This window comes from Notothenia rossii, assembly GCF_949606895.1.
Source record: "Notothenia rossii genome assembly, chromosome: 3".
NCBI lineage: Eukaryota > Metazoa > Chordata > Actinopteri > Perciformes > Nototheniidae > Notothenia > Notothenia rossii.
The window spans coordinates 42,241,908-42,267,860 of NC_136901.1; the positions used below are offsets into that span (position 1 = coordinate 42,241,908).

A 25,953-nucleotide genomic window follows, 5' to 3' on the forward strand; every position below is an offset into this window, starting at 1 on the left:
GCGACCTCTTGATGACCCTGGCGGCCATCAGCCTCTGCTCTGAGTCCAGGTACGCTGACGGCTCGTCGATCAGATACACATCAGCTGGTTTCCCCAAACAGAGAGTCAGAGCCACTCTCTGGAGCTCTCCTCCAGACAGGTTCTGCACCTGAGGGGGGAGAGGGGGGGGAGAGAGAGAGAGAGGGGGGGAGAGTTGGGGGGAGTTAATACATGTCTCCATCAGGGAGAGGAACATCATATATATCATTAGCACCTCTTTTCACCCTCTGTCTGAAACCAGAGACCAGTCTTCTCTGATTGGTCAGCTGGCCGGCTCTGTTGTGATTGGTCAACGTGCTTAGAGATGTCCCGCCCCTTAGCCTATCACGTACAATGTGTTGGAGCGAGCGTTTGGTAAGGTAACGTCCGGGGGTGTTTCTCAATCACGAGTATGCTTGCTTGGTAGCACATGTCTTCCGAGCGTCTTGCTTCAGAAGCGAGGCAAGAATCCTTCCTGGCATTCGGAAAACAAAGAGTGGAACAGGCGAGCAAGTGTGCAGGTGTGCGCCATGAGAGGCCCCGCCTTACATTTTCCACCACAGATTTGGGGAAATTGGTCGTGCGCAAAGCATTGTGGGGATTTTAAGACCGCGGCGTCTACACAGTCGTTCGGCGGCACTCGATGACGTAGCATGCTTGAAATAGTGGCTCTGGAGCATCCTTCCTCAACATTGAGAAACACCCCGTGTGTTCAGGAAGTAATCAAAGGAATCCAATGGAGGCGTTTCCATTGGGTAAAAGTTCTCTAACCTTTTCCTTTGTATTTCTTTCCTTCCTTCCTTAAACTTCCTCTCGCTTACTTCCTCACAAATATCTGTCCCTTGTTCCTTTCTACTTCTCCTCTTCCTCCCTGGCTCTTGCATCCTCTCCTCGCTCCCTTCTCCTTCACTTATCCCTGACTTTAACCTCAGATTTCTGCTCTTCTGCAAATGCAGGGTATATGCAGGAATCCTGAAGTCAAATTTAATACCTTTTAAGACCTTTTTTAAGACCCTTTCCATACATTTTAAGACCTCATTCCAACTTTGAGTTCTAACCGGTTACATTGGCAACACACTTTACCTCACATTTACTATATTGATAGTAAGATAGCAAACTAAACAGAGTGCAGACAGACTACTGAAGCCTCCTTTCCACATGAACTTCAACCTCTCTGTGAAGGTCAGGTTTAATGCAGTATGCTGCTTTTTTGCTTCTGTAGACTCTGTGTTCTTTCATTCCAGTAAAACTCCTCAGAAACCATTAGAAACCAGTATTTGACCAATAAACAAAACAATTGACAAAACGTTGAACTATGAAATATGTTAAACTTTGGTGAGCTTCAGCGGGGTAATGCCATATAGGAGCTCCCTCTCAAATACCCAGGGGTTAAATTGGGCTGGGGCTGTCCGGGGCTAAGCCCTGGCACATAGGACGATGCTCTGACGTCATCACCCTCACACATTTGTCATATGTTTACAAAAAGGATATATATGTTATGATTTTTTTCGTTCTTAATATAGACTATATTTAGGGTCGATATGTGTTGACTTTACTTTAAAACAGCAGATCTCTGTGACCGGATATAGTTTGGCTTAGACCCCGGCCCCACGAGGACGCATACGGTAAAACGCATACGCAAGCGCAAAAAAGGCTTCCGTTCACACTCATTCGATTCATTAACGTGTCCGTTCACACTAGACCGCTGGAAATGCTGGAAACGAGGCCTGTAAGTGGCGCTGCTGCCTCCCGAAATACACCAAAAGCAGTGAAGAAGACCCCGGAGCATGGTTGCCCTTCTGTTTATTCTCCGCGGGTGGACGGCGTGTTCTCCTGCTGTATATCTCTCCGGTAGTCCACAGCAGATGAAAAACATCTACCTCACCGGCTCTTCCAAGGAACGAGGGGACCGTGCGGCAGTTTCCGTAAAAAAAATGTTCCGCCGGTCAACATGTCCGTTAAAGTTTAAACTTCCTCTCTTTTCCTCTCCCTCTTCTGACAGCCCAGCAGCAGCAGGAGACGCGGGGAGAGGGAGGCGGGCTATTTCATCGTTATCAGAAAATGATGATATAGGGCTTACACACGGAGCCGTTGGACCCCCAGAGCGTTGTGTATGCCGGTCTACCCACCTTGGGACCCGTTACCGTAGTCGCTTAGTTCCCCCCCCACAGAGCGGAGCAAGGCAACGAAACTTAAAATAATAAGCAGCATTTTTACGGCGCGCGCTATGCATGAGGGCCGCCTTGGGGGGTTTCCCGACATGTCGTTTCAGTAAATTAAAGGGTGTTTCACTTTTTCATGTTGTCGTTGCTGTGGACCTTCTTAATACCTTGGAAAATGCCGTTTAATACTTTTTAATACTTTTTAATAGCCTTAATTTTCGCTAAATTGATTTATCAACTTTTAATACTTTTTAAGACCCCGCGGACACCCTGAAATGTCCTTCCTTTCCTTGCTCCCCTTACGTCCGCTGCAGAGATAAAAGAGTGTGAGTGTGTGTGTGTGTGTGTGTGTGTGTGTGTGTGTGTGTGTGTGTGTGTGTGTGAGAGTGTGTGTGAGTGTGAGTGTGAGTGTGAGTGTGAGTGTGTGTGTGTGTGTGTCTTACGTCCTGGTCGATGATGCTCTCGATCTGCATTGGCTTCATGCAGTCGGTGATGAACTGAGGGTGTGTGTAGGCGTCTCGAATCTTCTCGTGCAGCAGAGCTCTGACGCTGCCCTGGAACACACACACACACACACACACACACACACACACACACACACACACACACACACACACACACACACACACACACACACACACACACACACACACACACACACACACACACACACACACACACACACACACACACACACACACACACACACACACACACACAACACACACCACACACACACACACACACACACACACACACACGAGGAGGAGAGTTATTAATAGTCAACTTAAGGCAACATTTGAAAGCCTAACTCTGCATCAAATGGACCCAAAATGAAATGGATTAAATAGGGCTGTCCCGAATACCATTTTTCGGGCTCCGGATATTCGGTAGTAATCAGCAGCGAATATTCAATGCGGAGAGATTTGTATTTCTTTTTTATATAATAAAAAAAAAATAAAAAAAAAGAATCCACATTTTTTTTCTTCAAAAAAACGTTTTGGGGAAAAAATGTTTCATAACACGCTCCGAATCCGAGACACCTGACAACACGCTGTTAAGCAGAAGCGCAGAAAGAGCACACTATTACGATTTATATTTATTTATTGTCTCAGTACGCATACAGTAAAACTAAATGTGTCCTCTGTGGGGTAACTGTAGGGTCTGCTGTATTGTTGAGGATGTTGTTGGCTGGGATGGACACAAGTTATTATTAGGCTGAGCTACTCAACTTTATGCCAATAATTGCCTTAGCCCCAGATGTTCCCACATTACTCCTATTATTTTCACTATTCGGATCAAATTAAAAAACTAATATAAAAAAACAATTCGCTTGCTTGCTTGCAACTATTTTCCAAGCAAAGTAAGTGCACGTTTTTATCATGTGTAACGTTACTGTTTAAACGGCGGATAAAGCAGCTTCATCATGGCAACTTGACAACAGCTAAGCTAAGCTAGGCTACTACTTACAGCATCCAGGTGACCTTTCAGAGTTGTTGTGCCACCGTGGTAGGCCAGTTTCTTATCGCATATTTGGCATACTGCCTTATTCTTACCGTCTTCCAATTTAAAATGTTCCCACAGCTCAAGTCTTCGGCATTTTGTGGGTGAAACGAGGTGAAGTGTGCCGTTTGCGTTCGTGACTGAGTGAACGCGATGTCAGGAGCACAGGCTGAGATTGTATAATTTCCGCATTTTAACAGTGCAATTCAAAAGTATAAATATAGTATAAGAATATGGCAATTCGCCTTTATTAGTAGCATACATTTAGGGGAAAAAAAAAAATTTGAAAAAAAAACGAATATCCGAATAATGAAATTGAAACCAGAATAGTTGGCCAACGAACGAATATTCGAATAGTGGAATATTCGGGTACAGCCCTAGGATTAACACAGAAGATAATGAACATTCTCTTGTTATTCCTTTGCGAGGGTTCAGAGCAGCCCAGGGTTTATTCAGAGCAGAACACCTGACGGACAGAAACAGGTACACATTCAATTGAATGAAACACACCTTGAATTTGGGGCTGATGGTCTGAGGCTTGTAGCTGACGTTCAGGATGGGGATGTCTCCTGGAAGACAGAGCGCAGGTCAGTGTGTGTGTGTGTGTGTGTGTGTGTGTGTGTGTGTGTGTGTGTGTGTGTGTGTGTGTGTGTGTGTGTGTGTGTGTGTGTGTGTGTGTGTGTGTGTGTGTGTGAGTGTGAGTGTGTGTGTGTGTGTGTGTGTGTGTGTGTGTGTGTGTGTGTGTGTGAGACGCTCACCTCCTCCGTCAGGTTTGAGTCCTCCAGCTAGCATCCTGATGAAGGTGGTCTTCCCCGTGCCTGAAGGAATTTATAAACCAGTTGAATTACACAGAGAAACATCCCATGCTAAGTTGGTCCACACTTACATGTTGGTAATCATCTGGTGATATAGGAAGGAGAGATATCTGAGGGTAGAGTCAGGGGTACAAGGAGGACAAGGTGAGGGAGGAAGGAAGGATATATGAAGGAAAAGCAAGCAAGGAAAGGACTAATATGTAAGAGTGGGGAAGGAGGAGAGAGAAATATGAAAGAATATTGAGGGGAAAGGTAAGGGAGAAAGTTGAGGTAAAAGTCAGGGAGAGATGAAGGAATAGATGAGGGAGAAGGGACTGACATCTATGAGAAAAGTGAGGAAGGAAGCATAGGAAATAGGGATGCTCCGATCGATCGGCCGAAGAAAAAAAGGGACAGATCAGAGGTAAAGGTGAAGAAGGAAGTTAGAGAAATATAAAGTAACTTTAAGAGAGGAAGGAAGGAAATAAGAAAGGGACATTTTGAGAAGGAAGGAGAGAAAAGAGAGGGACAGAAATCTAAGGTAAGAAGTAGGGCTGCTCAATTAAGTGCATTTTAATCACGATTACCATTATGGCTTGTAACGATTACGAAAACAACGTAATAGAAAAAAACAAAAATTAAAATCTTTTTTTTTTTTTTATTACTTTCTTGTGGTTTTTCAGTTGAATTATACTCAAAGTTAATCAACTGTTAAAAACATACTGTTCACATTTCTTCTCTCCAATAAATGGATGTTTTCAAAGTCAATGAATAATCGCATTTACAATTATTGACCCAAATAATCGAGATTATGATTTTTGCCATAATCCAGCAGCCCTAGTAAGAAGTGAGGGAGGACGTAAGGGAAGGTGAGCGAGGAAAGGAAGGAAATAGTTCTCATACTCTTATAGCATTAAGGAAATACTTTGGAACCCACAGAAAGGTTATGAATATATAAATACGTTATGAAAGCGTGCTCTGACCGTTCTCCCCGAGCATCACCATGATCTCAGAGTCGGTGAACTCTCCGGCTCTGATCTCCAGAGTGAAGTCTCCCATCGTCTTCACCATCGACGGGTACTGAGACAAAGCAGCCGGTTTAAAGACACGCCCACAATCTGGTTCCATCGTGTCAGGAATCAACATTCACCACCCCCCCCGTAGTACAGAGGCATTGTGGGTAAAACTGATGAAGCTACACAGTAACACTTGAGATTCAAATGGTGAATAAATGACATTTCTTTTATATATATATTTTTATGAAGTGGTTATTTTACAAGAAACAAACGTAGAAAAGTATTCTAGGATAAGAAAATCCAACATTTAAGGGAACTATGTTATAAATCAATCTTAGTTAATCTCATCAAATAATTATATAAACAATAATCCAAGTTATTTTCCTGTAAATGTACCACTTTAATATCATTCAGGGTTTGTTCTTGTATTTTTATTAATTTAATCTCAGACAATATTTAAGTAATTTCCTGTGAATTCACCGGTTTTAATCTCAGAATATCCTCATTTTGAATGGTTTTTTCAACACTTTATTCACAGATTATCCCGTAAATCTACGTCTCTAATCCTGTAAATTGATAAATCCTAATCATAACATCACACTCTGTCCCAGATCTGTCATTTTAAGAACGTTTTAAACCTATAATAGCTCTTAAAAGCCGTCCATTTCAGTGACTGGTGTTTCACCAATCAGGACTGATGATGATGAAGAAGGGAGGATGCAGGGATATACAGGACTGTCTCAGAAAATTAGAATATTGTGATAAAGTTCTTTATTTTCTGTAATGCAATTAAAAAAACAAAAATGTCATACATTCTGGATTCATTACAAATCAACTGAAATATTGCAAGCCTTTTATTATTTTAATATTGCTGATTATGGCATACAGCTTAAGAAAACTCAAAAATCCTATCTCAAAAAATTAGAATAGTTCCTCAGACCAAGTAAAAAAAAAAAGATTTATAACAGCAAAACACAATCAAACATTTGAAAATGTCCATTAATGCACTCAGTACTTGGTTGGGAATCCTTTTGCACGGATTACTGCATCAATGCGGCGTGGCATGGAGGCAATCAGCCTGTGGCATTGCTGAGGTGTTATGGATGCCCAGGATGCTTCAATAGCGGCCTTTAGCTCATTAGCATTGTTGGGTCTGGTGTCTTTCAGCTTCTTCTTCACAATACCCCACATATTCTCTATGGGGTTCAGGTCAGGGGAATTTGCAGGCCAATCGAGGACAGCAATGCCATGGTCAGTACACCAGTTACTGGTGGTTTTGGCACTGTGGGCAGGTGCCAGATCATGCTGGAAAATGAATTCCTCATCTCCATAGAGCTTTTCAGCAGACGGAAGCATGTAGTGCTCTAAAATCTCTTGGTACACAGCTGCATTTACTCTGGGCTTGATGAAACACAGTGGACCAACACCAGCAGCTGACATGGCTCCCCAAACCATCGCTGATTGTGGGAACTTCACACTGGATTTCAAGCAACTTGGATTTTGCTCCTCTCCAGCCTTTCTCCAGACTCTGGCGCCTTGACTTCCAAATGAAATACAAAACTTGCTTTCGTCTGAAAAGAGGACTTTGGACCACTGTGCAACTGTCCAGTGCTTCTTTTCCTTAGCCCAAGTCAGACGCCTCTTCCGTTGTCTTGAGTTCAGAAGTGGCTTGACCATGGGAATACGGCTATTGTAGCCCATTTCCCGGACACGTCTGTGAACAGTGACTTTTGATACCTGGACTCCAGCTTCAGTCCACTGTCTTTGAAGCTCCCCCAAATTCTGGAAGCGACTCTTCTTCACAATGCTGTTAAGGCTGCGGTCATCTCTCTTGGTTGTGCAGCGTTTCCTGCCACATTTCCCCCTTCCAACAGACTTTTTGTGGATGTGCTTTGAAACTGCACTCTGTGAACAGCTTGCTCTTTGAGAAATTTCTTTTTGTGTCTTACCCTCCTGATGGAGGGTGTCAATGACGGTCCTCTGGACAGCAGTCAGATCAGCAGTCTTCCCCATACTTGTGATTTAGTTTACTGAACCAAGCTGAGTGTTTTTCAAGGCTCAGGAAACCCTTGCAGGTGTTTCGAGTTAATTAGACGATTCAAGTGATTCGTTGAACACCCTACTAGTATACTTTTTCATGATATTCTAATATTTAGAGATAGGATATTTGAGTTTTCTTAAGCTGTATGCCATAATCAGCAATATTAAAATAATAAAAGGCTTGCAATATTTCAGTTGATTTGTAATGAATCCAGAATGTATGACATTTTTTTTTTTTTTTTTAATTGCATTACAGAAAATAAAGAACTTTATCACAATATTCTAATTTTCTGAGACAGTCCTGTACAACACGTGTGAGGAAGATGAAGATATATTGATGAAGAGGAAGCTGACCTGGTAATGTCGGAGTCTCTTCACTTCCTCCTCGTTGGCCGTTTCGGCGACTTTGAAGACGAGCGAAGTTTCTCTAAACCGAAGATTCTCCGTGGGAACGTAGCCGTCCAGGAAGATGTTGATGCCTGGAAGTAAACACGTCACAAATTCACATTTACACTCAGTTTATCGTTCTCACATTCTGAGAGGGAAACGGGTTCAGTAGAACATCACGTTTATAGGATCATTCTTAGGACGAGAACTAAAACATATAAAACTAGACCTTAGTAGTTTAGAGAAACATTCAAATATCTATCTACATTACTAACATGTGTGTGAGTGTGTGTGTGTGTGTGTGTGTGTGTGTGTGTGTGTGTGTGTGTGTGTGTGTGTGTGTGTGTGTGTGCATGAGTGTGTGTGTGCATGAGTGTGTGTGTGTGTGTGTGTGTGTGTGTGTGTGTGTTAGGGCTGAACGATATATCGTTATCGTATCGATATCTCGATATGAACATTCAAGAAATCAATATAAAAAAAGCAATGGTATAAACGATATATATATATATTTTTTTATATTTATTTGAATAGGGACAATGCACATTAATGAACATCAGTATAAAAACAAATGTAAATATGCCGGATTATAGCTACAAAGCTAGTTCTCATCCGTATTTCCCCCGCACTCGCCCTGCTTGTACAGCTGTGGAAGTCTCCATAAACATTTGGCCGATTGCCATTGAACGCACCACTACGGCCAGCCAACCACAAAGCTTAGTTCATGCTTGCTGTGGATTGACAGCTGAACCCAACCAATGACAAACATAGGAGGGTGGGACTTGGGAGTGACGGAGACGGACACAGCCACACACACACGAGGATACTCACAGCGGGGAAATCAGAACTGAAGAAACGAGACATGAGTGCAGAAGATAATGCGGCCGGTGGCAGTGCACAACCTAATTTAGTGCCAAAAAATAAATCCTCCTCTATTATTTGGAGGTATTTTGGGTTTAGAAAGGAGGATGTCGACCAGAGCGAGGTGTTGTGCAGGTCTTGCTTGGCGAAAATTGCGACGAAGAAAGGGAACACAACAAACATGTTTCACCACTTGAAACAACACCACCGTGTGCTGCATGATGAGTGTATGACATTGAAAGAAACACCGGGGACCTCTCAGTCATCCCTTAAGACACCCAAGCAAACTATGATTGCTGGTGCGTTTAATAGTGTTACACCATACGAGTCCACGTCCAGCAGACATAAAGTCATTACAGAGGCAATAACATATCACTTAGCTAAAGACATGGCACCCGTGTACACAGTGTCAAAAGAAGGCTTTAAAAAAATGGTCCACACGCTGGATAAGCGTTATAAAATACCATCCCGAACACATTTTAGTCAATTGGCCATTCCAAAACTCTATAATGAATGTAAAATGAACGTTGAATCCGAGCTCCGTGAAATTGATCATTTCGCCACAACCACGGACCTGTGGTCGAGCCGGACAATAAAACTGCACTCTTTTGCACTCTTTTGTTTTATGATGTTTTTATTTTTCTGAAAAATGCTTGGTTTTCACCGAACCCGTGGTCATATCGTATCGTATCGATATCGAGATATCTGGCATGAATATCGAGATATGAAATTTTGTCCATATCGTTCAGCCCTAGTGTGTGTGTGTGTGTGTGCATGAGTGTGTGTGTGCATGAGTGTGTGTGTGTGTGCATGAGTGTTTGTGTGCGTGCATGAGTGTTTGTGTGTGTGTGCATGAGTGTTTGTGTGTGTGTGCATGAGTGTTTGTGTGTGTGTGCATGAGTGTTTGTGTGTGTGTGCATGAGTGTTTGTGTGTGTGCGTGCGTGTGCGTGTGTGTGTGTGTGTGTGCATGAGTGTGTGTGTGTGTGTGTGCATGAGTGTGTGTGTGTGTGTGTGTGTGTGTGTGTGTGTGTGTGCGTGTGTGTGTGTGCGTGTGTGTGCGTGTGTGTGTGTGCGTGTGTGTGTGTGTGTGTGTGCGTGTGTGTGTGCGTGTGTGTGTGCGTGTGTGTGTGCGTGTGTGTGTGCGTGTGTGTGTGCGTGTGTGTGTGCGTGTGTGTGTGCGTGTGTGTGTGCGTGTGTGTGTGCGTGTGTGTGTGCGTGTGTGTGTGCGTGTGTGTGTGCGTGTGTGTGTGCGTGTGTGTGTGCGTGTGTGTGTGCGTGTGTGTGTGTTACCCTCTCGGACGCTGAAGGGCATGGTAACGACCCCGTATGCGCTCGGGACTCCGTAGAGGCAGCAGATGAAGTCCGACAGATAATCCAAAACACTCAGGTCGTGCTCCACCACGATGATGTACCTGTGAGACGAGAGAGAGAGAGAGAGAGAGAGAGCGTGAGAGAGAGAGAGAGATAGAGAGAGAGAGAGAGAGAGAGAGAGAGAGAGAGAGAGAGAGAGAGAGAGAGTTAACTCAGTTATAAGTGAAGTCAAAGTCCTGCATTGCAGATAAGAATTCAGGATATTTGTATATATTCAAAGTCTAAAGTTTCGGCTGCAATAATCTGAATCTGAAGTGATTCAAGCCGTCTGAGAAATGTGTAAAAAGTCCTATATTTTCTCCTATATGTAAAGAAACAATACACTACATCTATATACAGGACTGTCTCAGAAAATTAGAATATTGTGATAAAGTTCTTTATTTTCTGTAATGCAATTAAAAAAACAAAAATGTCATACATTCTGGATTCATTACAAATCAACTGAAATATTGCAAGCCTTTTATTATTTTAATATTGCTGATTATGGCATACAGCTTAAGAAAACTCAAAAATCCTATCTCAAAAAATTAGAATAGTTCCTCAGACCAAGTAAAAAAAAAAGATTTATAACAGCAAAACACAATCAAACATTTGAAAATGTCCATTAATGCACTCAGTACTTGGTTGGGAATCCTTTTGCACGGATTACTGCATCAATGCGGCGTGGCATGGAGGCAATCAGCCTGTGGCATTGCTGAGGTGTTATGGATGCCCAGGATGCTTCAATAGCGGCCTTTAGCTCATTAGCATTGTTGGGTCTGGTGTCTTTCAGCTTCTTCTTCACAATACCCCACATATTCTCTATGGGGTTCAGGTCAGGGGAATTTGCAGGCCAATCGAGGACAGTAATGCCATGGTCAGTACACCAGTTACTGGTGGTTTTGGCACTGTGGGCAGGTGCCAGATCATGCTGGAAAATGAATTCCTCATCTCCATAGAGCTTTTCAGCAGACGGAAGCATGTAGTGCTCTAAAATCTCTTGGTACACAGCTGCATTTACTCTGGGCTTGATGAAACACAGTGGACCAACACCAGCAGCTGACATGGCTCCCCAAACCATCGCTGACTGTGGGAACTTCACACTGGATTTCAAGCAACTTGGATTTTGCTCCTCTCCAGCCTTTCTCCAGACTCTGGCGCCTTGACTTCCAAATGAAATACAAAACTTGCTTTCGTCTGAAAAGAGGACTTTGGACCACTGTGCAACTGTCCAGTGCTTCTTTTCCTTAGCCCAAGTCAGACGCCTCTTCCGTTGTCTTGAGTTCAGAAGTGGCTTGACCATGGGAATACGGCTATTGTAGCCCATTTCCCGGACACGTCTGTGAACAGTGACTTTTGATACCTGGACTCCAGCTTCAGTCCACTGTCTTTGAAGCTCCCCCAAATTCTGGAAGCGACTCTTCTTCACAATGCTGTTAAGGCTGCGGTCATCTCTCTTGGTTGTGCAGCGTTTCCTGCCACATTTCCCCCTTCCAACAGACTTTTTGTGGATGTGCTTTGAAACTGCACTCTGTGAACAGCTTGCTCTTTGAGAAATTTCTTTTTGTGTCTTACCCTCCTGATGGAGGGTGTCAATGACGGTCCTCTGGACAGCAGTCAGATCAGCAGTCTTCCCCATACTTGTGATTTAGTTTACTGAACCAAGCTGAGTGTTTTTCAAGGCTCAGGAAACCCTTGCAGGTGTTTCGAGTTAATTAGACGATTCAAGTGATTCGTTGAACACCCTACTAGTATACTTTTTCATGATATTCTAATATTTAGAGATAGGATTTTTGAGTTTTCTTAAGCTGTATGCCATAATCAGCAATATTAAAATAATAAAAGGCTTGCAATATTTCAGTTGATTTGTAATGAATCCAGAATGTATGACATTTTTGTTTTTTTAATTGCATTACAGAAAATAAAGAACTTTATCACAATATTCTAATTTTCTGAGACAGTCCTGTATATATATAAACTAAAGCACAGTGCATTATCAAAGAGTATATTATGAGTAGTTAGAGCCCCTGTAATGAGGTTACCTGTCGGGGGTGATGAGGGACCGGATGGTGATGGCCGCCTTCAGCCTCTGCTTCACATCCAGGTAACTGGACGGCTCGTCAAACATAAAGCTGAAGCACAGGGAGACACAACGTATGATGAGACATTCAATCTGTACGTGACCCTTCTCTCTGAGAAAACATTTGGAAGGTTCTGGAGGAAGTGGAAATGTGATGTGAAACCCAACTGGCTGTGTTTCACCTAAGACCCAATGAACCGAACTTCACGTGTAAATGAATCGTAGACCCAGGACAGAGGATCAATCGTAGTGATTACAGGATAGTGTGATGTAACCGTGCACGTACTGTTGGACAGGGTTCATACACCTTTTCACCAATGACTTCTCAATGACTCTCCAGGACTTCTCAATGACTCTCCAGGACTTCTCAATGACTCTCCAGGACTTCTCAATGACTCTCCATGACTCTCCAGGACTTCTCAATGACTCTCCAGGATCTGTCAATGACTCTCCAGGACTTGTCAATGACTCTCCAGGACTTCTCAATGACTCTCCAGGACTTCTCAATGACTTCTCCAGGACTTCTCAATGACTTCTCAATGACTCTCCAGAACTTCTCAATGACTCTCCAGGACTTCTCAATGACTCTCCATGACTTCTCAATGACTCTCCATGACTTCTCAATGACTCTCCAGGACTTCTCAATGACTTCTCAATGACTCTCCATGACTTCTCAATGACTCTCCAGGACTTCTCAATGACTCTCCATGACTTCTCAATGACTCTCCAGGACTTCTCAATGACTCTCCAGGACTTCTCAATGACTCTCCATGACTTCTCAATGACTCTCCAGGACTTATCAATGACTCTCCAGGACTTCTCAATGACTCTCCAGGACTTCTCAATGACTCTCCATGACTTCTCAATGACTCTCCAGGACTTCTCAATGACTCTCCAGGACTTCTCAATGACTCTCAATGACTCTCAATGACTCTCAATGACTTTCCAGGACCTATACCTAATTTTCCATGACCAAAAAAATAACTCTTTCTCAGCGGTACCACTGAAAATGGTTTATTTGAACATGGAACAGGAAAATAAGGTCTGAAACATGTTGGTCCGATCTAAAACAAATCCAATAGCTTACTAGCTTCTACTAAAATCTCTCACCAGCAAAACACCTCGTTAGGTAAAAGCCATTTTACGTTTCATTACTATACGATACAGTATGTATTATCATTATAGGTTTACTATTTTGGCGATTAGATAAAATATAAATTATATTTGATGCAACTTTAGTTTCATTTCCATGACTTTTCTAGGGCCTGGAATTAGCATTTTGAATTTCCATGACTTTTCCAGGTTTGTAATGACCGTAACGGTACGTCTACACTACAGGCATCAAAAAATGCTTTCAACGCTTCGCCCGTTCACTTGAATGGGGTGACGTAGAAGATTTTTAATCTTCGCCGAGCTGCATTGTGGGGAGCATGGCATGGCTTTGCAAGCATCACGAGCATCTATCGGCATCAAAAGTTGAACATTGTTCAACTTTTGAGGCTCGATGCTTGGCATCAGCCAATCAAATCCCGTTTATGCAAATCCCGCCAGTGCAAGCGCAGCCAATCAAACCGTGTGCAAGCTGGGAGAGCCAGACCGCAGTTCATTTCCTCATATTCCAAACGAGATATTACGGTAGCAAATCACCCGGTTCTTTACGACCGGAACTATTTACCGGGATACAAACCGGAGGAACCAGGCATGGAGGGAGGTGGCAGAGACAGTGGGTGAAACTGATCGTTTTTTCACCTGTTTGGAGAGTTTATATCCAGTTTACTTCGTTTTAACATTGCTATTGCTTTGTATGTCGGGGGCGGGAGATTCATGTGATTGGTTGCTCGCAAAAAATCGCCAAGCTTCAGACACGCCCAGCTTCAAGATTTTTTCATGCCTGTAGTGTAGACGGGCCGTAAGAACCGTGCCTGGAGCATCTCAGGAGATAAATGTAAATATTATTGTATAGATGTGTGTGCAAGTACGTATTGTAAATTACACAGCAAGCATTTCTTTTTACCCAGGATGACCCCGTCTGCTTTCATATTGTTTGTCTGTTCATTACTGTAACAAAAAACAATAAAAACAAGAATCTACGAGGAAACACACGTGGAGTTTCTGAGATATTGAATATGGCGGAAGCTGTCGAGTGGTGAATTTGATCCAAGGATATGTTACCTTAATAAAAAGTGTATACATACCTTTTTTTTAAATGTTTTTCCTGTGAATTTGACAGTTTTGATCTGGGAATATCCACGTATTTACTTCATACACTTAATTCACAGAATATCCCATCTTTGTTACACAAATGTACGTCCTTAATGTTGTACGTTGATAAATCCTAATATCATCATCGCCCCCTCACATGTCGGCTCTCTGGATGCAGACCACAGCGCAGGCGAATCTCTGCAGCTCTCCTCCTGACAGATCCTCCACGTTCCTCTCCCTCAGGTGAGTCAGATCTGCACCGCAACAGCACAAACACACCAGCCAATCACAACACAGAACCAGACCAGGTGGAAACAACAGGTACAGTGTTTTCAATTGCAAAGGGACGAAGGATGAAGTATCACTTTTCAAACTTAACTGTACTAAAAGTGTTCCTACTTGTTTCCATTAATGTTGGATTTTTTAAGGTATTTTATTAACATGTTGTCCTCGTTGGTCTTTTGTTCTTCCATGTTTAGCTGATGTTACTTATTGTACCCTCAGGTGACTCAGATCTGCCCGGCAACAGCACAAAGTCATCAGCCAATCACAAATCCCTACTCACCCCCATTAAATGTTGCATTAAGTTGTTTTCCATTGGAAATGTGATGTTTGTTTGTTAGTGTGTGTGAGTGTGAGTGTGAGTGTGAGTGTGAGTGTGAGTGTGAGTGTGTGTGTGTGTGTGTGTGTGTGTGTGTGTGTGTGTGTGTGTGTGTGTGTGTGTGTGTGTGTGTGTGTGTGTGTGTGTGTGTGTGAGTGTGAGTGTGTATGTGAGTGAGTGAGTGAGAGAGAGTGAGTGAGTGTGTGTGTGTGAGAGAGTGTATGTGAGAGAGTGTGTGACAGAGAGTGTGTGAGTGTGTGTGTGAGAGAGAGAGTGAGTGTGTGTGTGAGAGAGTGTATGTGAGAGTGTGTGACAGAGAGTGTGTGAGTGTGTGTGTGAGAGTGTGTGAGAGTGTGTGTGAGTGAATGTGTGACAGAGAGTGAGTGTGACAGAGAGAGTGTGTGACAGAGAGTGAGTGTGACAGAGAGTGAGTGAGTGAGTGAGTGAGTGAGTGAGTGAGTGAGTGAGTGAGAGAGTGAGTGAGTGAGTGAGTGAGTGAGTGAGTGAGTGAGTGAGTGAGTGAGTGAGTGAGTGAGTGAGTGAGTGTTTGTTACCCAGCTGTTTGCAGACGATGGTCTGTGTTTCTGTGTCGTCCTTCCTGGTCAGGATGGAGCCTACTGACCCCTAGAGGAGACATGGAGTATTACAACCAGCTGTATTTCAGCATCATTTCATACAAACCAGTCGAAGTGATTAACATAAAAGAACGACTCCTTGTTCATAATAATAATAATAATAATAAAAATAATAATAATAATAATACATCCAGGAGAAGTGTTAAACTATGGGCTTTATGAGTGTGTGTTTCGGGGTGCGTTGAGTTTGCTTACCTTGACGGTTTTGGGGATCTGGTCGACGTACTGCGGTTTGACGATGGCCCGGAGGTCGTCCTCCAGGATTTTGGTGAAATAATTCTGCAGCTCCGAGCCCCTGAAGTACGTCAGGATCTCCTGCCAGTCGGGAGGATTCTGGGAAAACAAACAAGTTACAGAAACCGTCAATAAAACACCAATAACAACAACAACACATAATACGGGAACACAGGAGAGGAAGTGGACTTTAAAGGTGATCACATGGGGAAAGATTTATTTGATTTGACATTAATAATATTATCTTTTGGTTAAGGGAATTGCCAAATGAACTTTTCTGTGTATTGCGATTAGAAACAGGAACATTTTGACCTTGAATTCGGAGTTAAAAACATTTTATCTGATGCTTTTAATGAAGACTTTTTAAGACCCTGCGGGAACCCTTTATTAAACAAACTAAGCTTGTAGTTCATTCCTTTATTTTAGGTCTTACTTTAAGATGAATGAACGCAACGCCTTTCAAGAGTTTTTAGGGACGTTTTTCAGCAGACAAAAGCCTGTAGTTGATTGTCGATCAGCAGAGAAAGTGTCAGCTGTGAGTGGCGACACCCTCCGTTATCTCTTCACACACACACACACCGACACACACACACACGTATCAGCGCCTCAGACACACACACATCAGCACCTCACACACACATCATATCAGCACCTCAGACACACTCAAAAACCCAAAATTGGGCGTAGAGCATGAAGACATGTGCCCACTTCTTTGTTACATTTCCAACATGTATTCTCCTGAGTTTCAAACAATATCTATCCACAATGTCCTGCTCTATTTCCTTCCAAACACACACACGGTTTAACACTCACATCGAACCGGCCCAGGTTTGGTTTCTGTTTTCCAGCGAGGATCTTCAGAGCCGTGGACTTCCCGATCCCGTTGGTCCCGACAAGACCCAGAACCTCCCCGGGTCGAGGGATCGGCAGTCTGACACACACACACACACACACACACACACACACACACACACACACACACACACACACACACACACACACACACACACACACACACACACACACACACACACACACACACACACACACACACACACACACACACACACACACACACACACACACACACACACACACACACACACACACACACACACACACACACACACACACACACACACACACACAGGTCTCTTTACCTGAAGAAGCTAAGGGACAGTCTCATCCATAACATCTATTTGCAGCTCATATCAATATTCTAATCACTGTAGAGACCATTCTGCACTTTCTGTTATATTGCTCTGAAGCCTGTGACCTCAGACTGTAGCTGCTGCACACATGACGATGAAAGCCTTGAACCTTGACATTAATTGAATATCACTCTAAAAAAGTATTTATTATTAAAACTTTTTGTTGTTGTAAACATTTCAAACTAAATAAAATGTATAAGATAAGAGAGGTTAATCATTTTTTTGGGGGTCGAACCTCTCTCCCGTCCCTCTCCCACCTCTCCCGTCCCTCTCTCCCGTCCCTCTCTTCCATCTCTCCCGTCCCTCTCTCGTCCCTCTCCGGTCCCTCCCGTCCCTCTCTCCCGTCCACCCTGTTTTATTTTAACCAGGAACTCTTCACTAACATGTGTTGTAGCCTGACCTTCCTCTGTCTGTATGCTGCACCATGTGAGCTATGTGAGCTATGTACCATGTATGTTCATAAATAAAAACTTAAATTAAAAAAGATATATATATGTCATGGAAGATGATTGAGTCGTCGTACCGGTGCAGTTTGAAGGAGTTGGCGCAGTATCTGTGTGTGGTTTCCTTCACCAGATTACTCGGCAGGTTGACGATCGACAGCGCTCCAAACGGACATTTCTATAACCAGGAAACACAAACAGACTTAAAACATTATCAATTCCTTTAAATCAGGGAAACTACGGCCATTTTGAATCGGCCCTCAGCTAATTAAAAAAGTATGGTGAAATATGGAAAAATGGCACAAATGAAACGTGTGCTTGTATTGTACTTTTTTTTATATATTACACAGTATTCATGTGTTAAGAAGCTCAGATTTTAAAGTTGAAAACACATTTAATTTGATAGGGAAAAAAAACTTGTAAAAATGTACATATCAAGCTTGAAATAAACCTTCATGTTTCCCTTTATAATCAGCAATCTGAGGCTTCTGATTAACCTGTTTAGCCCTGAGCCTGTTTTCCAGGTCTCAGGCTCGAAAATGACATTCCCAGAACAGATGACCATATCTTCCCTTCTGAAAGGGGAAAATTAATAATCTTTTCTCTCAATGCAATGATAAACCTGTGAGTTGGATGTAGAAGAGTCAGAATCAATATAGATATTTTTATTTTAAAGTAAACTCAGTTTGAACATAGTGAAAAAATGTAATTATTGTGTCCGTCCAAAATAAAACATTACTTATAGTGAAAACTACCCTTGGATGATGGGATAGTAGACTAAAAGCTTTAGGAATCCAAACTATAACATATAATAAGTACCCTGTATCAAGATTGATGCAAAACAAGTGACCTTTGACCTTTTTAGAGAGGTTTAAGGGGAAAAACTACTTCTGGGGGGATTTGCCGTTTCTCTGGAACCCATTGGTCGATTTTGGTGATTGACATCTATTTTGAACCGTGAGAGCCAATAGAATCGATTGTATCAATCGGTGTACGTCATTATGCCGAACACATAATCACTCCTCTAAGTTAGTTTCTGTTCTGCTTGAAAGCAAGTCCCTGCCTCCTGCAAACTGTTCAAACAAACGCTTCAACTCGTACACTTTAGAATCTGTATGTTTGAATATGGATCTTAAGTCGGCGTGACGTTGAAGTCGTGCATCTGTACTCGGCTGTAGTTCCTTTATAGCATAACGTTAGCATTTTGCATCTGGCCATTAGATTTAGGGCTGCTCAATTAATCGTATTTTAATCGCGATTACGATTATGGCTTGCAACGATTACGAAAACAACGTAATCGAAATAAAACGATTATTTTTTTATTATTACTTTTTTCTTTTTCAGTTGAGTTATACTTAAAGTTCAGGGTAATCAACTGTTAAAAACATACTGTTCAATAAAGGTATGTTTTCAAAGTAAATGGATAATCGTTTTTAATAATCGTGATATCAATTATTGACCCAAATAATCGAGATTATGATTTTTGCCATAATCGAGCAGCCCTAGGTAGATTTATGATTAGAAAATGATAAGCAGGGTAGACATGTGGAGATTATCCGGCTGAACAAAACGTGCATTCATCAAACAGGCTCGTTTTCCACAGATCTTATTTCCAGCTATTTTCCCAAATCCTCTGGAGCAGTGGTCGCCAACCAGTCGATCGCGATCGACCGAGTGTGGTGCGGGTAGATCGCGGACCGTTAAAAAAAAAAGTAACAAAAGAAAGAAAAATTAAATTAAAATAATAATGTTTAAAAAATACGTTTTTAGATGTAAACCTATCATCCACCACCCCGTTAGCAGGTGCCACTTGATTGACGTATATTTGAGACACCTCAATAATATAATACATTAACTGTGCTTTACGTGAACCTCATCATGACACAAGAGACAACGGCAGGACTGTAATTTCCCGTGTTCACTGAACGCAACAGAGGCAAGACACCACACCAATCAGAGAGTTGCATGGAAATATACGTGTGCTTGTGTCATTCAAGCTCGGCTCTGTGTGAGTGAGAGAGGGAGAGAGAGGGACCGGTGCTAGCGGGGACCGTGATGTTAGCATCTGGTTAGCTAGCTGCACTAACTAACTAACGGACATAAGGAGCTGTTTCCACAACAAGCTGGAGGAGAGTCCTCTCCTGTCAGACTGAGGGGCTCAGGTGAGCTAAAGGACTCTCTGAGTGTTTAGAACGGTTTTGTCACAAATTATTCAAAACATTATTTCCGCGGCACACCTTCATATGATCATTATAGTTATACAAACAATAAGAGAATAAATGAAAAACAGTATTTCAGTAAAACAAGAATAGAGTTTAAAAGGGGAGTGATTTGTAAAATATCCATAAAGAAAAAGAAAATCTGTTTTCATGTTGCTCTCAAAGTGCACCAGATTGATGCTTTCAACTTCAATATTTAAAGAAAAATCTTTAAATATTGAAGTTGAAAGCATCAATCTGGTGCACTTTTAGCATCCCCCGGACCCCCCTAGAGGAGGTGAGGACCCCCCTAGAGGAGGTGAGGTCCGCCCCCCAATAGCACTTTACCCCTACCTATATGCCGTGAGCTGATCATGGAGCCTTCATTGTAACAGTAATTCAGATGCAATTAGCCAGATATAAAAGGCCTCAAATTGGAAGCACTGTCTGGGCCGCCTTTTTCACTCAATCCTGCAATAGGTAGATCTCGCCTTTCACCTCGGCCGAGGTCGGTGATCTTGGGCTTAAAAAGGTTGGTGACCACTGCTTTGAAGAAATCTCATTGCTTTTTGTCGAGGGAACAGGAAGTCGTAAAATGCTAACTCACTTCCGGGTTTTAGGACTCGTCACTGCACCACTCTATTTGTATCTATAGCTGCATTGCATTGTTTATTTTGTTTGGGTTGTTATGTACGTGCACAGCTGTTGTTGTAATGTTTTTAAATAAACAAAAACATTATCAATCCCTTTAAATCCTCCATTTACTGCCGGCTGAACAAAAAATATCCCACAAAACATTCGATAGAAAAGCAAATTCTGATCCATTTTATTTTTTAATGTAATGTTATTTTGTATGTATGCACCATGGCACCAAGTCAAATTCCTCCTACGTGTAACCCTACCTGGCTTCTGGCCCATTATAATATTAAACACAGTGTACTGTGTGCGTTCAGGCGTGTTTACCTTGATGCAGATGCCGCAGCCTATACACAGAGACTCAGAGATCCAGACGATCTTACTCTGAGGAGTCACCTCGATACACAGCTTACCTGCAAACACACACACATTTATACACACATTACAGTCAAATTCAAGCACTTTCCAGGTGCATTTTGAAGGGTTTCAAGCACCTGACGGCTGTAGTGAAGTACAGATTTACAGAATGTGTAGAAATATGGATCGTAACAGCGTTTTACAGGAGAACTAAAGCACAAACAAGGCAAAAATATAACAAGAAATCAAACAAATAACTTAAATATTTACTGGAAATAAGAAGATTAGACTTTGAGGAAGGCTGTCAATCAGCTGCTTGAGCCTCGATATAACGTCGTAAAAGCCACTTATCTTCTAGTGATGACTTCTGAAAGTAACCCTTATACAACTTCATGATTGTTCTTCAAATGAATTGCTCTTTTTCCCAGTTTTCTGAACCCGTAAATTCGATTTTGGAGTCTACTCTCCCCCAGGTATGTCTCTGTGTATAATGGTTCCTCACCCATGCGGACCACCGGGCAGCTCTTCTTGCACTCCTGACGACATTTTTTAGGTTTGCATTTGTCGTGATTGACGATGGCGATCCTGGTGTTTTTATCCGCCATGATGGGAGGCTGGAAGGATGGACGCTAGCACCGAGGAGCTGAAGGAAAAGCACAGATAGAGATATAAGTTCAGAGAGAAACGTGCACACGCACCACAGGGGTTTTTCTAGAAAGATATCGTACGAGTTCTGTGTCTCTGCTTTTGATTAGAAGATATATAAATGATCTCTCGAGAACGTGACGCCCGTAAACAAGATGTCTTAAAGGTGTCCTATCATGCAAAATGCACTTACATAAATATGTGTCCCCGGTGTGTCGGGGAACTCACAAAGTGTCAGAAAACAAAACCCCTCAGTACCCACATCTCCAAAAAAAAAAATCACGTGACACATCCCAACCTATCGTCTCGGGCCCACGTGACACGTCCCAACCTATAGTCTCCGGCATACGTGATACGTCCCAACCTATCGTCTCCGGCACACGTGACACGTCCCAACCTATCGTCTCCGGCATACGTGACACGTCCCAACCTATCATCTCCGGCACACGTGACACGTCCCAACCTATCGTCTCTGGCACACGTGACACGTCCCAACCTATCGTCTCCGGCACACGGGACAGTGGTGACATGTCCCAACCCAGTCGTCTCCGGCACACTTGACAGATCCCAACCTATCGTCTCCGGTACACGTGACACGTCCCAACCTATCGTCTCCGGCACACGTGACACGTCCCAACCTATCGTCTCCGGCACACGTGACACGTCCCAACCTATCGTCTCCGGCACACGTCCCAACCTATCGTCTCCGACACACGTGACAGTGGTGACACGTCCCAACCCAGTCGTCCCCGGCACACGTGACAGATCCCAACCTATCGTCTCCGACACACGTGACAGTTGGAACACGTCCCAACCCAGTCGTCCCCGGCACACGTGACACGTCCCAACCTATCGTCTCCGGCACACGTGACACGTCCCAACCTATCGTCTCCGGCACACGTGACACGTCCCAACCTATCGTCTCCGGCACACGTGACAGTGGTGACACGTCCCAACCCAGTCGTCTCCGGCACACGTGACACGTCCCAACCTATCGTCTCCGGCACACGTGACACGTCCCAACCTATCGTCTCCGGCACACGTGACAAGTCCCAACCTATCGTCTCCGGCACACGTGACACGTCCCAACCTATCGTCTCCGGCACACGTGACACGTCCCAACCTATCGTCTCCTCAGCTCAGGTGAGATAAAGGACTCTCTGAGTGTTTAGATAGTTAACTTAGTCTAAGTTCTCAGTGGGTCTCAAACGGTTTGGTCACCATTTATGTAAACACATATTTCCATTTGAGGGGGGAGTGATTAGTAAAATATGAAAAAAGGTAAGATACCCTTGTAAAACTTGTTGAGAGCTAAAACTAGTCTTTGCTCCTGCCTCAAAGAGGAGCAGGGGGAGAGGGGGGAGGGGAGGGAGACAGGAGAGGCTGGTTCAGGAGCACAGACAGACTCACAACTATAAATGAACCAAAAATAAATAAACAAGTTTCAGTGTTTTTCATATTGGATATGGTATGTTATTGGTAATGGCCATGATTTTATGATTATTGAAATGTATACAGTTCTGTTTCATATAGGTGTTCCCATATATCTAGTCTCTTTATATAACCCTCAAAGTGCTTAAAACTTAAAATCACATGGACAGGTTCCTAAATACATTTACCATTTTTTAAAATGGTAACCTATGTCCATATGGTTATTTGTGGGTAGTAGATTTAAACTATAGGGCTATCACTATGGGCCCTGCCTGTACCTGATCGCTCTGCCATCGCGTGAAGGGTCTGCTAACAAGCGACCAACAGAAAGGTTAATGTTGTTGCACGTCACAAAGGCACGTCACCTCGACCCCCCACCTGTTACCACCACCCCCCCAAGTATATTTCAGATCTGTGGGAAACACTGTATCCTTATATTCACTGTTGTGTGTAATTAAACCGTTTTTGTTTTCTGGCATCACTTCAATCTGCATTTTGGTTTGAGGAAGCATAAAGGCAACAGCATTATTTTAAACGTCAGTGTTCGGACACACACACACACACACAACTCTGCTGAAGCAACACATTTGACCCTGAACAAAAAAATCGTCTGTAACAAAAGGGCTGCCACTAATCTACTCCCACAGACCTGAAACAGATCCTCACTGGAAACTAAATGTGATTCAACAGGGATCCTGGTTTAATGGATTTTCATTTCAAAGACCTCAATGAAGCCGCTGCAAACCAGTCAAGTGAGAAACTAATTAGTTGAGATATAATATATAGTTATATTGACAAATGTCTAGTATATATTTATAAATGTCATACATCTGTATCTTGATCTGGTTTTAATTGTTAGTGTCAGTGTGACAGGCACGAGGAATGGTTGTTGATTGTTAGGTAACTTTATAGAGTCTCCAAAAACAGGGTCTGAGATCTGTGTAATAATGTAATTTGAGATTTTAAATGAACTGTAAAACGATAGTTATGTTGACAAATGTGCTAGTATTCATATTGTATGTGTGTTGGTTGTTATGTGTGCTTTTAGCTATAATCTGGCGTACATATCAACCCTTCTGATTTAGAGATTAATGGATGGTTCTTGTTCAATAAAGCCAGCTATTTGTTGTTGCTTTGCCGCTTTTTTAAACACCTCCAATGAAACACATATGAAGACAAATAAGGATTAGACAGAAACAACAATAACAACACCCTGATGTCTGTGGATGTGTCCTTAAATAACCTGCAGATGCACAGAGTCACTCATATGCTGAATGAATCCATAATAAGAAATATTGAATCCTGACATTATGTGAGGACATTTGAGTCTGTGATGAAGACAATGAAATGTATTAAAGCGATGGTGGAGGCTTCTTTAAGATACAGCAGCTATGTTTAACCCACACCGTAATACTATAACTGATGGGGTTAAAAAGCCACACTTTAAGCTGGTTTTTCATGTTAAATACACACATTATATGAGTGTATAAAGTATGCTAATATGTTCCCTTAATAATCATATTAAATCAGGTGTTACAGGGCTTTTAACTACCACATTATACACCTGCAAACACACATTTTAATTCAAATACAAGCCGTTTGAAGGGGCTTTTTGAGAGATGTCAAGCCCCTAAGAACATATTTATAGAGTGTGTGTATACAGAATAGTAATATATTCACTTCTTCTTCATGTTAAATCAGGTGTTATTGTGCTTTTAACAACCACATTATGTTTCGTAAAAGCATGTTACATAAAAGGTAGACTTTGCATGCCGTATTTAAACTGAATGAGCCAAAATATACAAAGAAATCCAACAAAAAACGTTAACATTTTGTGAAAATGTGTAAAATAATAACATTTTACTTTGAGGATGGAATTTTTTTGAGCCTTTCTTCAATGAATTGTACACTAAATATTATTTAAATCCACTTGAAATCACGTAGTAGTGATGAATCAACTCAACACTGGTCTTAAAGTGGGTTAAAAAGACGTTTTTATGACACATTTAACGCTATTATGTGCCGTTAAATTCACACGTTAGAAGCTATTAATATGGTTACTGTTATTAATATTACTGTCCATCCATCTACTGACGTATATATATGTATATGTGAGTTATATACATCATATGATGCACATTTAAAACAATGAGATCTTAAAGTGGGTTAAATATGAATAAAAAAGCCACATTTTAAGCTTTAAGCTTCACACATTATAACCGTTGCTAACAGTTAGCTTAGCGTCAGAGGCCTCGCACTTTGACAGATGATCGGTGTAAGGGTTAAATAAAACACCTAAAAAAGGCACAGAATCCACGGTTTTGAGAGACAAACTCACCCCACTTCTTCTCCCGTTACTCGGTTGAAGAAACAACGGGAGAAAAACGATGTTTAGAGGCGAAATATTGAGAGAAAAACTTATTAAATCTTTCAGCAACGTGTTCTTGTCGAGCCGGCTGAAAGATGGCGCGAGGGGGCTGACGCAAACACTGTGCGACACAGACTGTGAGGGTGACGTAATTTTTACTGGACCAGTTTAATTTAAATTGTAATTAATAATAAGTCCTTTCTTGTGGCAATTCGAAAGAAAACTTATTTTCCACAAAGATTAAAATATTAGTAAAATAAAGACGAGATCCGAGTACCTCTCCAGTCCGTGTAGGAGATATGTAGAGTACTCAATGTATTCAATACATCCTTATATTGTGTATAGGTATTTTCTAGTGTGAATGACTTTCTGCTAATGTTCATTTGAATTAAAAACATTTAATTTAAATCATTATTCTTATTCTTACCATATATACTTGTATTTGTTCATTTATAAATTATAACGTTTTTTAATTTATTTTTCAATTTTTACATAAAATTGTAGATTTTTAATTTTGTTTTGTAATACTTTATTTTTAAGTCGTTAAAACATTACAACAAAAACATAACAAACAACGTATAGGTCACCAGAGGCAATATATTACATTAATATGTTCACAGCAATTAGTCCAGTTAGTATGGGGCTCACAACACATATAATAATGTTTTCGTTGCAGCGACATAAAAAGACAAGGCATTGCACATTAGGGAATTTAAAAGACTACAAATCCAAAATGTAAACATCTCAAATAAAAATAAAATAGCATTAAAATAGTAGAAAATA

The 25,953-nt window shown here is 42.0% G+C and overlaps 1 protein-coding gene across 1 annotated transcript in view; it reads right to left on the reverse strand.

Annotated features, from left to right (window-relative positions):
- Positions 1-25,301, reverse strand: part of abce1 (ATP-binding cassette, sub-family E (OABP), member 1) — a gene marked incomplete at its 3' end in the record, with an annotated part of 25,736 nt that extends 435 nt beyond the window's left edge. The window contains exons 1-16 of the mRNA XM_079671188.1: positions 25,141-25,301; positions 21,229-21,369; positions 20,697-20,782; positions 17,616-17,713; positions 16,695-16,812; positions 15,843-15,980; positions 15,567-15,636; positions 14,569-14,665; positions 12,172-12,261; positions 10,070-10,191; positions 7,888-8,012; positions 5,461-5,557; positions 4,442-4,501; positions 4,194-4,252; positions 2,624-2,734; positions 6-148 (exon numbers count right to left, since the gene is read on the reverse strand). Coding sequence (XP_079527314.1) covers positions 6-148; positions 2,624-2,734; positions 4,194-4,252; positions 4,442-4,501; positions 5,461-5,557; positions 7,888-8,012; positions 10,070-10,191; positions 12,172-12,261; positions 14,569-14,665; positions 15,567-15,636; positions 15,843-15,980; positions 16,695-16,812; positions 17,616-17,713; positions 20,697-20,782; positions 21,229-21,331 — 1,517 coding nt within the window. The 5' untranslated portion in view covers positions 21,332-21,369; positions 25,141-25,301. The remainder of the gene's footprint in view (positions 1-5; positions 149-2,623; positions 2,735-4,193; positions 4,253-4,441; positions 4,502-5,460; positions 5,558-7,887; positions 8,013-10,069; positions 10,192-12,171; positions 12,262-14,568; positions 14,666-15,566; positions 15,637-15,842; positions 15,981-16,694; positions 16,813-17,615; positions 17,714-20,696; positions 20,783-21,228; positions 21,370-25,140) is intronic.
- Positions 25,302-25,953: the final 652 nt, after the last annotated feature.